Source organism: Lepidochelys kempii, chromosome 8, assembly GCF_965140285.1.
Source record: "Lepidochelys kempii isolate rLepKem1 chromosome 8, rLepKem1.hap1, whole genome shotgun sequence".
Taxonomy (NCBI): Eukaryota; Metazoa; Chordata; order Testudines; family Cheloniidae; genus Lepidochelys; species Lepidochelys kempii.
The window spans coordinates 66,748,477-66,766,074 of NC_136387.1; the positions used below are offsets into that span (position 1 = coordinate 66,748,477).

Below are 17,598 nucleotides of genomic sequence, written 5' to 3' on the forward strand. Positions count from 1 at the left end.
ATAAATGAAAATGTTAATTAATTAAGACTGGTCCCAAGACCAATACCTGAAGTAGTCTACCAGTAACCTCCCTCCAGCCTGATAGTTCACATTTCAGTATGACCCATTGTAGTCTACTCTTTAACCAGTTCCTTTCCAACCTTTCAATTCTCACATTAACCCTCGTCTTCTCCAGTTTAACTAACTTGTTTATCTGTTCAGTCGCGCACTTGTCTGGACTAGATGCTGTTCATGTTGCTGTTGTAGTAATCGGGAGAATGTGGTCAAATAGTCTCATGATTTCAGTCTATAAACAAAACATAAAAATTTTGCTGAACTGATCCATTAAAAGCAGTTTGCTGTCAAAACTGAGATCCCTCAGGATCTCAAAAACAACAACAATAAAAAAAACCATACCCCATGGCAGTAGATCTCAGAGCCCGGGTCGACTGGCTTGGGCTCACGTAATGGGGCTAAAAATAACAGTGTAGATGTCCTGCTTGGGCTCAAGCCTGGGCTCTGAAACCCAGCCAGGGGGAGGTTCTGAGAGGGCTCTCAGCCTGAGCGGGAATGTTTACACTGCTATTTTTAGCTTTGTAGCACATGTTCCATGGGGCTTTTTTTTGCAGTGTGGACATGCCCTCAATGGCTACACTGTCCTGTTTGTAACCAGTCCATATTTAAATTAAAATTTTCTTTTGTAAAAATTCTGCTGGTGGACATTGTGACCCTATTTTCTATAGCAGCAGTGTAGAAACTAGTTTGTCTTGCTTTGATGCCAGTTTGGATGCTTTACAAAAATAGTGATATGTAGAGATTATGAAAATGCAGTGCTAAAAAGATGAGTCTTCAAAGATGTTTTAGAAATTGAATAATAAGTCAGAGAATCAAATTTGTTAGGAAGAATGAAATCCAAATCTCTGTAAAATCAAATGGTACAGTCCTTGCTCTAGAAATTCTCCAAAGGCCTTCTGAACGAGAGTGGAGGTTATGGGTCCCATAATATGGACCGATACTTTTTCCTGATATGAAGAATCATGCTTGTTAGGAGTTCTGCTACTGTGTAGATTACAAAATATTTTAAAGTTAGCCTGCTGCTTCACTGAAGGCAGGTATAGTTTTCTCAGCACTAGACTAATGTCTAGTGATCATTGTTCCTTTGTGGAGTCTAGAGGCACAATTCTGTGCAAACTGTGAGTGCATAAGGGAAGTAGAGGAAGATCCACAAATTATGAACTGCAATTATCCAGGAGAAATGTGATAAAAAGAATGTGGAAGCGTGTCAAGATCTTGGTCAAAAGATGTCCGTTATAGCCTGGACATTTTCCCTGAAACTGTAATATGGGTTCATAGTCTGATTACTGTGAACTTCCAAAATAAAGCTGAAAGACAACCATGAGTTTAAGATAACAAACTATGGAAATACTAAGAATAGAAATGAAAATGTTAGAGGCAGAAAAAAGAGAGCTTCTGCCTAATAGGTACGGCATTTTAGGACACAAGTATGAATAATTCTGTGCAGATGAAGCAAGGAATCTGCTCTTGAACTCCTAATCAGAAACTCATGGGGAAGTGATTCACATAAGGATCTGATGCAAAGTTTCATGGATATATGGAGACTGAAATTGAATAGATGTAAGCACTAGCTTAAAATAGTAATGATTTCACTTTGTTGGAGACTATAGATTTTGCTTTAGCAGTTTTCTTCTCACCATAATGCAGTGGTTCTCAAACTTTTGTACTGGTGACCCCTTTCATATAAGCACGCCTTATAAATTAAAAACACTTTTTATATATTTAACACCATTATAAATGCTTGAGGCAAAGCGGGGTTTGGGGTGGAGGCTGACAGCTCGCAACCCCCCATGTAAAAACCTTATGACCCCCTAAGGGGCCCTGACCCCCAGTTTGAGAACCCCTGCCATAATGAATGAAATTTGTGTATATATGCTGTAGATAAACAAGTCTTTTTTGGCAATATTGATATCAGATGGTTAGTTTCACTGTGGTCTTTAGACATGTTGAAGGGTCTTCCTGAGTAAATGTCACTTTGGCAAAGTTTTAAGGTCTAATTCAGACATGGAGTAAATAGATGAAATACTGTCAACTTCAGTGGAGTTGCATTTGCTTATGCCAAGTTTGAATTTGGCCCTCAGTCTTTAACAACAGAATCTCTGCTGGCTTGGGGTAATGGAGTAGTATAGTATTTTCTTTGAACACTAAATATCATTAATGTGACCTATTACCATAAATACTTCTCTCAGTAAAACTCATATGTAGCTATCAGGGATATTTATAGCTTTTCTATATTACTGATTTTTTGCATCTCTCTGAGCCCCAAATATTAGAAGTTAATCATTCAGCTTCTCTTTCTACATCAAATCACAACATTGGGATACTGAACTCACTTTATCCTAGTGAACTTTGAAACTCACTCCAAGATTAGTGTTTATGATATTCATAAAAAAGCAGCAATAAGCCACGTCAGCTATTAAGACAAGGTGCTTTCTTCACTCAAAAGCCCAAGTCTCCTCCGATAAACTCTCCCACACCAGGACAGAAAGGCACCCAGTGCACTCTAATATTTGAGACATATGGGGACTGAAGATAAAACACTAACAGAACTTACGATTGGGAATGAACTTTTATAATTATTCCATTTTCATGGTACTCATATGGTACTTAGTTCAGTTTTGAAATAATTTATAATGCCAAGGTAGTGATACTATATAGGAGTAAAGGCCAAAAGGTAATTTCATTCTTACCTTCATGCCCTTACCTTAGGTTGTCCTTTTCAAAGGAGTCCAAGAGAGTTAAGTGCCTAAATCCTATTGAATTTCAAGTCTGATTTGAACACTTATAGAATCATAGAATCATAGACTTTAAGGTCAGAAGGGACCATTATAATCATCTAGTCTGACCTCCTGCACAACGCAGGCCACGGAATCTCACCCACCAACTCCTGTAACAAACCCTTAACTTTATGTCTGAGCTACTGCAATCCTCAAATCATGGTTTAAAGACTTCAAAGTGCAGAGAATCCTCCAGCAAGTGATCCGTGCCCCACACTGCAGAGGAAGGCGAAAAACCCCCAGGGCCTCTGCCAATCTGTGCTGGGGGAAAATTCCTTCCCGACCCCAAATATGGTGATCAGCTAAACCCTGAACATGTGGGCAAGACTCACCAGCCAGACACCCAAGAAAGAATTCTCTGTAGTAACTCAGATCCCACCCCATCTAACATCCCATCACAGGCCACTGGGCATATCTATCGCTAATAGTCAAAGATCAATTAATTGCCAAAATTAGGCTACCCCATCATATCATCTCCTCCATAAACTTATCAAGCTTTGTCTTTAAGCCAGACATGTCTTTTACCCCCACTGCTTCCCTTGGAAGGCTGTTCCAGAACTTCACTCCTCTGATGGTTAGAAACCTTCGTCTAATTTCAAGTCTAAACTTTCTGATGGCCAGTTTAGATCCATTTGTTCTTGTGTCCACATTGGTGCTGATCTTAAATAATAATTCTTCCTTTGTGGTATTTATCCCTCTGTTATATTAATGGGCTCCTTTGAAAATCTCAGCCTTAATAATCTCCTCAAAACTATTCCTTTGCTTCTCCCTCTCCCCCTGCTCTTTTAGTACACAAAGGTGAATGAATATTTTTGGTAAAGCTGAAAAAAAAACTTTACAACCCTTTTTAAAAAAAGTTCTCTGAGTGTGACAAAAAAATTTCCCCCTGGCATTCCATCCATGAGGGGAAAATTATACTGCTCATACTTGCTAGCATTCTGTCCTTCCAGTCTCCTGCTGAGATTTCTTGGTTCATATTCTTATTGTCAACAAGTCTGTTTATCTTTAAATAAAATGTTAGTAACCAAGAGGTTTGTTCCATATAGTAAGAACCATTTTGGATGCATTTTTTAGCTTTAGCAAATCAAAATGTTTAGTTTTAGAGCTTCATATTTGGCTCATTCAGTATATTGTCCTTGGTAAGAAATGCATGTTTTGCCCTAACTGAGGGACAACTAGAACGTCTTTTTGTTCCCCTTCTGTTTCCCAAAGTCCAGTGTCTTTGCCTCAAAAGCCAAAAGGCTTCGTGGGGTGTTGACTCTGTTCCCCCTCTGTTGCTAGTTAGCTTGATTGTTTTGTTTACCCTATATGTAAATGTACTTTCATAATCCTCTGCCTGTAATCAAGCCAGCAGGACAGATAAATCCACATTTGTCTGTCTAGGGCAGGCTCGGTTTATGCACTGTTTCTAAAATACATTTTAAGAACACATTGCCAGGACACATACATAATTCTTTATACACAACCCATACATACATCATGCAGTAATATCTGCGACCAACATATCACCATTTTTTATGACATCTTACTCAGTATACTTTTATAGTACAATAATATTGTATACAATCAGTTGATTCAATTGCTTATTCTTTGGGGCTCTGGACCCTGATTTTCACACCCAAGTTTGAAAAAATTTGGAAATTTTCTGTGGTTGTAAACTACACACTGGACATGTGCAGTACATAATTTTCCTTTCCAGATATCAGGAGTGGGCCTGGAGAATGCCACATAGAAATAAACACAGCTGTGTGATAAGGCAGTAAAATAAAATCCAGGAGCAGTGATGTGTTTATCAGAAAGTATGTTGATCAGATCACACACTCCAAAATCCACCCCGTTCCCCAGACCCTTGCTGGGTTCATAGAAATATGTGGTGCTCTGTATGCACACAGCTTTAATACACTGATGCAGCCATTCTGATAACCCACAAGAGTACCTTTCTTTATCCTTTTCTCATTCTGCTTTTCTTATTTCATTAAAAGAAAACAAGGAAACTCATTGCAAAAAAACCTACAGTATGTTAGTGCAGTGCTACTTGAGAATTTAAGTACATGAATCTCAGGAAACATCAAAGCTAAGGTTCCCACCACAACCAGTAGGCAAAACATTGAACTGATTATACAGCAATATAGAATATTATATAGATGCAAAGGGATTAGAGGAAGGTTAAATTACAGTTGCAACAGGAATCTTAACTATAGAATTTCCCAAAGTGTATGCGGTTACATAGTGTTTTGAAACTCAGTATAACCATTTCTAAAGATTTAAATTATTTGATTGTTTGGCGTACAACTGTTGGAAAGTTCAGCAGAACTTAGAAACAGGCCATTTATAGCGTTGGTTCAGTGTTACCTGACAAGAGCCAATCAGCTCTAAGAACACAGTTTGCAAAACAATAATTAGCTCAGCTCCAGGGCTGTCGGACCATATTACAGGTATCAGTTAGCAAAACAAAGCAGTAGTGTGTTCTCAGGCAGCACAGTACAGAGATATATATAAAAGAGCAAATTGACAGGCACTGATAATGCCCGTTTTTACTTTTGTTTCAGAACATGGGATCCTGAAACATGAGGTAAGGATTTATTTTCAATTTTTATGCGATATTTATTTTGTTGATGGCTTACAAATTGTTCATTTACTTCGTACGGCTGTGCCAGTGCTACAGATAATGTATTTTTTCTGCAGCTAACTTACATTTATTTAGAGTTATGCAAACTCTAGCAGTAGAAATGACTCCATGTACATGCACTAACAATTAGCTATATCTATATTAAATTGCAGGGGATTAACTTAATTTCCATTGAGATTTTTCAGTGTTTAGGATAGTGGGAAGAATGTAGGTTTTCTTAAATTATAGGGGGAAAGTAAAACAATGTTAATTTAACTCAGAATATCAGTGATCACAGGTCTCCAACTGTTCTAGGCCAAATTTGGCAACAGAGATAAAACTATCCTCAGGTAAATTTCAGCAAATTCTGCAATAATACTATATTACTACGGACTAATAAATCTGCAATTCTTCAGCCTACAGTAAGCTGCAAAATTTGCAGTGGAATGCTGACTTTTTACATAACCGTAGTCTTTCTTAGTGTCACTCAACAAACATGGAATTTGTTTAATCCTGACAGGACAGCCAAATGAACTACTAATGTCCAGAGAAGTTAGTCGGTACACGTGATATGTCATGACAAAGCTCTAAGAATACTGCAAGTAACAGTGAGGTATCTCACTGCATATTGCTGATGTCTTTCCATTATGGTACAGAAAGAAGTAAAAGTCCTACTTCCCACTAACTTTGTCAAAATACAGACTATATTTTAAACCCAGGACACTATGTTGCGTTTCCAGCATCCATTTTAGATCAGTGGATGTAAATTCATTCTGTAAACTGGCATTATGGTTATGAGCACCATATAAATTTGTAGGATGATAATTTTACCTATTCAGGTTTGTGATTGTCTCTACTTGCATGCTGTCCTGCTATGACTCAGGTTGGCAATGCAAATCAAAAGAAAAGTATTACTGTTATAATAATATAATGGCAGATTAATGCTGCCTGCTAATAAATGTTACATAACTAAGACTGTATTCTCAGCCTGCTCCTAGGATAGTGCACATTTTTAGCTAGTTTCTGCTGTCTAATTGCTATTTGGAAGTTCTTATGTTAATAGACCTGTTTAAATTTCCTTAAAACCTATTGGAGGAATTAATAGAACCCTACTGACAACTGGTTTTGTTTTACACCACTTACCTGCACAGAAGTGTTATATACAGGCCTGTCATCTTTAGTAATGTTAATGTTGTTTGATCTAGTGGCTAAATGAATTGTAAAAGGAAATCTAGGACTGAAAATATAAGCCCTCTATACTGGGCAGGTAACAGGGTTTTTTACCCCCTTGACTTGTGGAGAATTTAATGGAGGATATACATTTCTGTCACTTATAGCTTAGAAAACCTAGTGCTTTGGATAATTAAAGTGTAATGTTATGGGCCCTGGATGGTTGTGGTGACTGTTAAATAGATATGGAATCTCACCTGTGTGACCCCCATTAAATGTTGAGATCTGGCACAGGTCATTATGGACCATGAACTATTACCTTTTGATAACTGTTCAGTGGCCTATGTGTGATGAGATGTTGAGTTCAGTTCAGCTCAGCCCCTATTGGGCAGGTGTCCATATCATAAAATAATTCTTATAGTTGACATTAGTTTGCCCTATTTTGATAGGTTTATGGGAGTGGGCAGGATTTAATGGGTATAGAACTACTCGGTTTTCCTTGAGGGGATCACACATTATAAGGATAAAAAAACCATTGACAGAACTCTGAGGGGAGGAGGGAGGAGTGGTTGGCATGTGTTTAGACATGTTTTATGATTATGTAGAAGACCTCAGTTGCCAGTGCTATAAACTCACTTTAAAATGTCTGTTGCATGTGCTCATTTTAATAGAATCCTCACCACCAGCAGTTTGCTACCTTACCTTCTGCCATGTGCTGTTTGTTTGTTTTTACATTTTTAATCTCTCTCTAAACTGTGAAACATGAACATTCTTAAATACCAAAACTACAGCTTGGTTTGTTTGCTTAAAAGTCTGTTGATCATTACACATGGCATACAGTATTGAAGAAGCTATAAACAGATTGCTTATGGTATGTTATGGACAAGGTTGCCAGAAGTGAGTAAAACTACCAATGAGGAACATATGTGACTGGATGAGATAATATTTATCCTAATTCTGTTTTATTCCTCCTCTTTCCATGCCTCTTCCTCCAACTTGATTCTTGAGATTTTTGTAAGAAAAAATTCCTTCTCCTGATGAGGTTTCTGTACCTTGATTTTATGTAGAATGTAAAATTGGAGCCTTATTCTTGTTTGTGCCATGGCCCCTTTACATGGTTCTGGTAGTATGAAGGGGCCTTAAATGTATTTAATATGTCTTTAAGGTTCCTTTATGCTGTCAGAGTGGTGTAAAGGGGACATAGTGTAAATGAAAATCAGGTTTTTAAGAAAAGATGGATTTATGTTGCAGAAAATGTGAAGATCTGCTGATAATAACAACATAAGATGAAGTATTCAGTACATTTTCACACACTCCCAACATTTACTTCCTTGGGTATTTTTATGCCCTCTTCTTTCCTTTAGTGTATGTAATTTTATTGTACATTGATAAGTTATCACGTTTTTTTTTCCAGTTAATCCATGGAAACAGTTTGCAACCAACCACAATAACTTCCCCCAACTTTCCCCTCACCCCAAGCTTATGGCTCCTCTCCTCTCTGTGTCAGTGTGAATAAACGATACAGTCTCAATTTTTAAAAAACCTGATTGCACCCTTTGTTTTTGCTCTGCTTGGCTTGAGTAAAACATTGTAATTTGCATGAGCCCTCATGCAAGCTACTAATTAAAACAAGTAGCAGGAGGAGATGACTAACGTACAAATATACCTTATTATGCACTGGAGTTCCTCAGGGCCTATTTAAATGCAGAGATCTGTGCAACTGGTACAAATCAGCACTTGCCAAATAATAAACCATTATGTTTGTATAGTGTACCTGGGATTTCATATGGCTCCAGTTTGCCTAAACTAAACTTAAACAAATAGAATAAAAGTTTATTACGTCATGTTTTAAAAAAAAATTAAATGCTCATTTGAGAGATGGGACAGGCATTGTTAACTATAAGGAGCTTTAGTACAAAGCAAGAACAGTGTAAAGGTCCCATCCTATTGGAACTGCAGCTTCATTCACATTCATTCTTGCTGCTGTTCTAGTCCCGGACCTTCCCTGAGTCAGACAATTGCAAACTGTGTGGTGTATTTTTCCACTATAAAATAGGCTGAGTTATTACAATCATTTTCACATGTGATCTCAGTGGAGTTTGAACCCAGATGTCAAGAGGTGACAGACTAACACATGAACCTTTTGTGTCACTTGCACCTCAACAATAAAATATTAACACATGATATTTCTGCATTAACCCCATTGTAGGATGGAAGAGAACTTTTTAAAAATTGGCTTTGCCTAGTAGACTACAAACACTAGTTTAGCTGAGAGTTACAAACACCTTGGGAATGGAAGTTGTTCGTAACTCTGAACAAAATATTATGGTGGTTCTTTCAGAAGTTTACAACTGAACATTTACTTAATGCAACTTTGAAACTGTACTATGCAGAAGAAAAATGTGCTTTCCCTTTATTTTTTTTAGTAGTTACATTTAACACAGTACTGTATTGAACGCGCCCCCCCCCTTTTTTTTTTTTGGCCTCTGCTGCTGCCTGTTTGTGTATTTCTGGTTCCAAATGAGGTATGAGGTTGACTGATCAGTTTGTAATTCTGATGTTTTTAACTCTGAGGTTCTACTATACTTAGAAATGAAAACTGGTTTATACATGCTTTTGACTTGTATTTTTGCTATGCAGAAACGAACTAATGGAATTCGAAGAAACTCCAGGCACATGGACTCAGGTTTGTTTTATACCTTTTATTAATTACCGTTTTGAATTAAAAAGGCAAAAGAAAGCTTCAAGCTATAACATCATGCTGTATCATGATCAGCATTACACTGCACGCTGTGTTGAGAACACATTGAACATTTTTCTGTTGGGAACCTAAAGTCTTGCATGTCTAAATCGATGGCTTGGCTGTATTTTCAAAGATATAGTCATATGACTGACTGAACTCCAGGCTTTTTTACATGCATGTTTATAAGTAGTGCTTGTTCAGCTTTGTTTGCACATTGAAAAGCTTCTGGGCTTTTGGTTAGCAGTTTCTCCACCCTTGTGTACTTTGCTGTTAAAAACAGGCAGCTACTGTATAAACCTTAGTTTCTGATCCTACAAAGTTCTCGGTGCTTTCAACCTGTCTTGGGATTTATCCGTGCTTTGCTGGACTGGACTTTAGCTGCTCTCCAAAAAAAGGCATAAATAGTCTGTAATTTTACATACACCTTCGTAAAGGCTGTATTTTTCACTATAGTTTGTTTGATGTTGTTATAAAATCACGAACACTGGCTCTTAAGAAAATTAAGGGTTTAATTACAAACTATGTACTAACTGGGTGAGCATCTCCTCTGGAGACCAATTATTTTTCTGAATAGACTAGTCAATAGTTCTTCTGTTTAACACTGAATTTTTTTACAGTAATTATGCTTTTGTCGTTTGTATGTTTCTTTTCACAGTTTAATTACTGGAGATTTGTTATGTGTATGGTAATAGTTATTCTGAATAAAACTAAGTTATTGTTAAATGTTTCTAAATGTAGATACCTGAGTACAGTTTGAGTAGAACACTAAATGGACTAGCAGCCTTGCACCATCTCAAAACCTGGTAAAAGCTGTGTGTTTGCTGAGGAGTAAGTGTGGTGGTTAGGCTGCCATCGTTCCCAGTGTTCAGCTGCACAGGTTCTAAATGTTGTAACTACTTGAAACAATCCACACCCTTCTTACTCATGTCAGATTATGAGATGTTTTAGAAGGTTTACGGTTGCTTTGTTGCCTCTAGCCAAAACTTGCTTCACTCTGCACATAGGTCAGTCTGTATGCCTTTCTACTCGAGGAAACTGAAGCCATTTAAAAATAAGTTTAACTTTTAATATGTACTGCTATTAGAAGGGGCAGCATGAAGAGTAACAAGCCATTGGCCTAGTGGGGCTATTGTCTATTTACTCATTCAGTTATACAAACTGATGTATTAGGCATATTGTCCATGTGTGTGTGAGCTCTCATTTAGGCTTGAATGTTTAAACTTTGCTGTCTACTGTTAGGCTCTCAAGTCCCTGCGTATGCACTTAAATATAAGTAACTTGAGTATTTTCAGCTCCCATTGAAGTCAGTAATTATTGAGGTCCCTTATTCAGAAAGGTGGCTTAAGCCGGTGTTTAAATGCCACTGAAGTCAGTGGGACTTAAGCACATGCTTAAGTGCTTTCCTGAATCCTAAGTTATTAAGGCCGAGATTCTCTGAATACCTTATTCTGCAGGTAGTTCTGTTGAAGTCCAGTCAACGTTAGTATTGATGGCGGACTCTGGTCCTCAATTGTTTTTTGGAAGCCAGTGGAAGTTCAGGACCTCTGAAAATCATTCTACTATTTTTAGGTACCTAAATTTATGTCTCCTGGTTGAAAATATTGGTGTCGAATCTTCATACTTCTGCAAAATTGATTCTGCTATTACATATATTTGAAATAAGAGCTAACAAAACATAGCTGAAAACTACATATTGATCACATTCTTCTGTATAAGCAATGTGGCAATTTTCAAATTAAGTCATAATAGCAAGGCAATCCCTATCTTATTTGTATCCTTGTAAATGTACTGTTGACTGGTGGTGTTTCCATCAGATAACAGCTTCTCTCTCTCAAGGCAATGTGCAATCAAGAGAACAACACTTGTAAGAGACAGATCAATTATTTGAGACATACATTACTACAGTGGTGCTAGTATCTTTTCAAGAACACAGGATCATAAATCTCTGAAAATCCTAGCACTACTGTGATATTTCTGTTGAAAGTGATAGTCAAGGTTAAAGTTACCAATTAAACTTTAATACACAGGCTTTAAAAATTGCCTAGTCTAGTACGTGTTCGAGAGGTCTGATGTGTTTTGCTCCCCACAGTGTTGTGATACTGAAACATGGGCCATATTTTTAACAAAGATGATATTTGCTGTTTTTCAGTAGCATGTCCTTGCAATGTCCAAATATTAGTTGATATCAGCAATAGGTACTCTATGTAATCATCGCTCTTTTTAGGCAAATCCTCTGCTGTAGCCTGCTTCTGTTCTGTGTCTGGCTATTTTAAAAATAACAGATGTCTATGGTAGGTCCCAACCTAATAAAAACTGAGTTGTCTTTGGAGTGTAAGGACCACATTCTAATCCGGGTTGCACTATGCAATCCCCAGTGACAGGGATTTAAATCAATTAAAAGGTTGGAGGGGAGACTCTGGGCAGTATATGGCCCCCAGGAAGTAGCAACAAGTATGAAGGTATTGGAATTTTCACCTGGCTTAAAGTAATTCTGCTTCTTTTTCTGGCAAAGCTCTTACTTTGGTGAAGAAAGATCCCTACCCCCAGCTGTCCTACCCTATAAACAATAAATGGATAGTGTCTGTTTTTCTCTTCAGAGATTGTGGTTGCATTTGGCAGATTTCTTTTAGAGTTAAAGATATTCACTTGTCACTCTTTCTGCTGCATAAGAGGAAAGGATAAGAGACAGGGGGCCAGAGGGGCAACAGATAAGAAAGGGGAGAAGCTGGTAGCGGCTAGAAGAGCCAGCAGAAAGGGAGTGTACCTAGACCTGTGCAAAAGAAAAGCAAACTGAAAAGCAAAAACATATGGTCTACTATTTGATTCTTTCCCCATGCCTTGTGGCTTCCCCATGTGGGTCCAGTTGAGGATGGCCTTCACAGTGGTCTATCCACTGGTTTTTATGGGTGCCAGGCTTGGCATTCTCTACATTACACTGCAGTTAACAAAATGGGTGTGCTTGTGTGTATGTGTTACTGTCATATTTATGCATATCTATAAAGCAAGTAAGAATTTGGGTCCAATGTTTGAATTTTCTTTATAATACAAAAGATTAAATGAAAGTTTGTAGGAAAGGGGATTTAAGATGTGATTTAGGTTTGAAGGAAACTTTGCCTGGAATGGGAAATCTGAAATAACTCTAATTTTTTGCATTCTGAAGAGGGATCCTGCAAACCCTTATGCACATGTTTTACTTTAAGCATGTGCATTAGCTGACTTAATGGCCAGTAGGACTATTGACATGCTTCAAGTTGAGCATGCGGATGAGGATTTGTATGGCTCAGGGCTTATTTTGTTAAAAACATGCACTGTGCTGAACATCTATAATGTCTTTTTGTTAATAAGGAAAAATTGTCATAAATAGCTTGCCCCCCCAATATTTGTAAAAACACAGTTATTCTCTTTGATATAGAACTGGTATATTGCAAGTTTGTTGGCTGTCCCTTTTTATTTCCTGGTATAAATAGAGCTAAAAGGTAATGGATTCACTGTTGAGTGTTTTTAAACTAGGTTCACCCTAAACCTTTATGCTAATAAAAATATTGGGACTTTAATTTCAAAACCTGTAAAAAACATATTTCATGTCAGTAGGATAAACTTGGCAAAAATGGGAACACTAGAAACCTGTACTTCAGATTTGTTTCAGAGAAACTTGAAATCTGATCTGTGAAAGAATGCTACGGGAAACATGTTCTGACTTTTAAAATAGCTGATTTTCTTGTAAGCATGGATTAAATCTTGGAAAACAACCTTAGTTTTGGATTGGGGGCAAAATGAAGATTTGTATCTCATGTTAATGGCAAGAAAACCTAAAGAATTCACTGTAACGTTTCATCTGATTTCCAAATATTTTACAAAATTGTGTATGTGTGTATGTATCTGGTCAATGTCTGGTCTATACATGCTTTGCAAAATTAGTCTTTAATACTGATTATACACCATTAATAAAGGAAAGGAACTGAAGGAAAGTGTGAGGTTATTGCTTGAAGAACATACATTTTGGACTGTGCAATGGGAAATAAAGTAGCAAAGATATGTTTTTTTAAATAATAAGATATAGCGGGAGGTTGGTTGGGGCATGCTTCATGGTATCTATGCACATTAGACTGTGAAATCTCATAACCCAAGTCTGGTATTGTAATTCCCTATGTTATTTAAATATAATCATTGAAAAGAAATATTCATCTGTTTTTATATATTATAGTGAATGTATATTTTTCATATTAGAAAAGTAGGAAATATTGCAATATATTTTGAATGATGTTTTCCCTTCCCAAGTATATGTCATAAGCATACCACAGTGTTTGGTATCATGTTTCAACATAATGGGACATATTTTGCCCTGTGATATATATATCTGACTTTGATTCATTTCATTGGGGGCCTCACCCAGCATGGTATATCTAAGAGTAAAATCTGTCTTATTCAAATGTTTAGATGTCCTGACTTAACTGTAACCTCTTGCTAAGCATTGACACAATTGTTACGTGCATTGAATTGCAGCTACAGCTGCATTCTATTTAACTATCGCTTTTCATTACAAATACTAAATTTCTGCATATCTAATACTCTTGTCTGCGGGACCTATCTAGGCAAAAATGTGCAAGCTCTTGAAGGCTCTGGATGATTGCTGAATACAGACTTTTGCCATTTACCTACAAACACAACACATCCCATTACAAGAAATTAGCTTATTTCAAACAGAATATCATTTGCAATCAAGAGGTCTCATAGGACAGTGGTTCTGAACCAGGGGTACGCAGAGGTCTTCCAGGGGGGTACATCAACTCATCTAGATATTTGCCTAGTTTTACAACACACTACCAAAAAACCCACTTGCGAAGTCAGTACAAACTAAAATTCCATACAGACTGACTTGTTTATACTGGTCTATATACTATACACTGAAATGTAAGTACAATATTTATATTCCAATTGATTTGTTTTATAATTATATGGTAAAAATGAGAAAGCAATTTTTCAGAATAGTGTGCTGTGACATTTTTGTATTTTTAGGTCCAATTTTGTAAGCAAGTAGTTTTTAAGTGAGGTGAAACTTGGGGGTACATAAAACAAATCAGACTCCTGAAAGGGGTACAGTAGTCTGGAAGGGTTGAGAGCCGCTGTCACAGACACCAAGCACAGGATCTTAGCAAATAGCATCCAAAAGCAAATAGCCATAACTGAAGACAAACACCCACTTCAGTCTGTGGTGGCAAGAAGATTATGATCCAGCCTGTCAGACTCAGATTTATCCATAGTGATCTACACATTTATGACCTCTGGGTTTGATTGTTGTAACTCATTACAGATAGAAATGAAGCCATATACCCTGGAAAAGCTTTAACTGGTACAAAACCTGTCTGGTTATTAACCTGGGTCATTGTGAACATGTTATCATCATGCTCGCCACAGAATATAGAATCCAGTTCAAGGTCTCCGTACTGATATTCAAAGCCCTGCAAAGCCACAATGGGGAATAAAACCATCTATCTTACTCCCCTATGCACTCAGCACTCCCCATGTCCAGAACAAATGGGTGGGGAAGGGCAGGGATCTGGTGGAACCTTAGCTTGCTCCATCTTCCCAACACTGGCCAGGTTAGCTGTTGTGGTAGGGTTGTGATTTGCTGCTGCAATAAACCAGCAATAAATTACAAGTCTCTCTTCCCCTAAGCAAAGGGAAAGCAGCAAGGAAATTGTGTGTTAGAGGGTGGCTATATATTATGCCTCTGACAGCCTTGGGTGTGCCCCCCAAAAACTGAAGTAGTCACACAAGACGCAGATAGGTGCTTGTTTTATCTTGTTTTATTATTTAAACCTCAAGAAAGCCTAAGGGCCAGATTCCAATCTCTGTTGCGCTGATATAACTATACAGTAACATAACTAAAGCCTTCTATATGCCATTATACCAGTGATCAGAGACTGGCCATAAGAGTAATAGCTGGGCTCAGCATCCTTACTGAAGACTGATGGATTCTTCACCACAATGAATTTCTGTGGATCGCAGTGTGAGAATAATTGGTGTAGAAATCTGAGGCATTTTTTTAATGTTTTAAATTTTCTCAACAAATTAGATTGGGTCATGAATATGGATATTACTTTTTAAATGTATAGACCTTTTAATAATGAATTTTATGTTCTTAATGTTGTTGAAATGCTGTATTAGATAATATGGATTTTCAAAGCGCCATACCAGAAGTATAATATTAAAAGACTATGCTACTAATTAGATGTGCTGCTAAAGCAAATTGCTGAATGAGATTAGTAGTTCAAACATACTGTGTAGGTCTGATAATAAACAAAATCTTACTGCCAAAATATTACCAATCCAAACAGGGGAGACTAGAATAACAGGCATCTTAAAAACAACCATTTTACTTTATTTATAGCATGGTAAACACAGAATAAAGTTAGGGCTATACGGTGCGGCAAAATGTATCACAAGGGTGTGATCTGTAAAATGCTCTAACTGCCCCGTGTAGACCCTGCTCTCAAAAACAGTGATACTCAGACTGAGGCTTGCGAGCCGCAGTGGCCCTGCAATGTGTCTCCTGCAGCTCTTTGCAGTAACCAATCAGGATGCTTTTCCTATGTTATTAACCAGTTGAAGTTGATAAAATAAAAATACTTGGTTAGACATTTTGCTGTGAGAATATATATTTACTGTTTAAATAAGAATATATCGTACCATAGTAAAAGAAACAACGAATTCATACTACTGTGCCTGTTTTGGGTAATGTTGATCGCTAATTTGGCTCCTGAACCACTGAGGTCTTAGTATCACTGCTGTAAAAGCTACCTAGTTCCCTTTAATGTAGTCCCAAACTTGGACTACGTTAATGCAAATGAGGTACCTTTTAGAGCTGAGCAGTTAGACTGCCACATGGTAGCGCACACCTTTAGTGCACTGTGCCAGGACTGTGAAGACAAGACCTTAGAAAGTGCTGAAAGTATTCTCAAGGCCATTGTAGAGACTTGAAGGTATTCTTAAACTTCTACTATTTTTGGAAGAGTAGGCTGCCTAATAATTAGCAGCTATGATAAAAACAGAACACATACATTTGCATATTTTACTGGAGATATTTTTTCACACTATGTAGCTTTAGACTTGCTAAGTTTTCACTAAAATGTTTCATTGTAATAGAGTAAACTATTAAAACTGAAAAGGGCTTTGACACGCATTTAAGAAATTTGTTTAACTTTTATGCTTTATCCTATATACAACATTATTCAACTTCACTGTAATATTTCTATTGACAAATCTAACAATACATTTTGTATGCATGGGTAGAACATCACAAGTAGGTTGCAATTATACATAAGGAAATACTGAATGCTTTTGTATTCCATAGGTAATATGGAACATAATTATATTGTTGGTTTAATTTTCTAGGCAGTGATTTTCCTGAAAAGCTGTCTGGAAGTAACACAGGAAAAAGTTTGCAAAATATCTAATTTTATTGAGGGGAAAAAGTCAATCCCAGTGTTAGTCTATTGTTGTTCCTTATTTTGCTCTAGGGCATTAAACTCTGAGCTCTGGTGCTCCTAGATCTGGCCATTCAGGTGTAACTTTACCAGAACATTGTAAGGTCAGCTGTCTTCTGACACATTTGTGTGTAATGTGGGTGGGGTAAAATGGCTCTACAGCTGTTTTAGTGAATTGTTACAGCCCCATTTCATTGAATGCTGTAGCATAAATAGATTCCCCCAAACGATTCTGTAAGAGTGGTGTCTCTCACACACTGCAAACAAAGGAGGAGTTAGGATGTGTACCACCCCTAAGCATGCTGAACTCATCTGGTCAAAAAGTATATGCTGTCCTACCCAATTAAATATTGAGCTAGATGGCTGTTAACCTATATTGTGATTTCTCATCTCAGGGTTTAATACCACTGCTACTTTTGCTGTAGCACTAATGCTAAGTGTAGATATTTCCTCTTCCCAGAATAATGATGGCATGATGGCACAAGAACCAACTTGCCTAATGCCAAGATATTTTCCAGTAACTCATATCCAAAGGCAAAAACAAGTTTTTTCTCCATGTGAAGTGTTTTAGTCTGGGTTTCTTTTCCTTTATTTGGGTTAATGTATTTTTAATAAAAATTGTTTTGAAATTCGTGGTAGGGTGGGATGTCATTTACCTGAGCACAATGGATATATTTTATTTCATATATTTGCATAGCTCCCATTTACATTTATGTATCTGTCATAGGCATTTTCAATGTGCCTGTTGCTTTAGTATCT

The 17,598-nt window shown here is 37.2% G+C and overlaps 1 protein-coding gene across 8 annotated transcripts in view; it reads left to right on the forward strand.

Moving 5' to 3' along the window:
• The window catches only part of VAV3 (vav guanine nucleotide exchange factor 3), a 248,586-nt gene that overhangs the window by 170,604 nt on the left and 60,384 nt on the right, over positions 1-17,598 (forward strand). For all 8 annotated transcript variants that reach the window (XR_012160359.1, XR_012160360.1, XM_073356846.1 and 5 more), the window contains 2 exons: positions 5,381-5,403; positions 9,250-9,295. Coding sequence is in view for 6 of the 8 variants with exons in the window: in XM_073356846.1 (XP_073212947.1) it covers positions 5,381-5,403; positions 9,250-9,295 (69 nt within the window). In the remaining 2 variants the exon portion in view is untranslated. The remainder of the gene's footprint in view (positions 1-5,380; positions 5,404-9,249; positions 9,296-17,598) is intronic.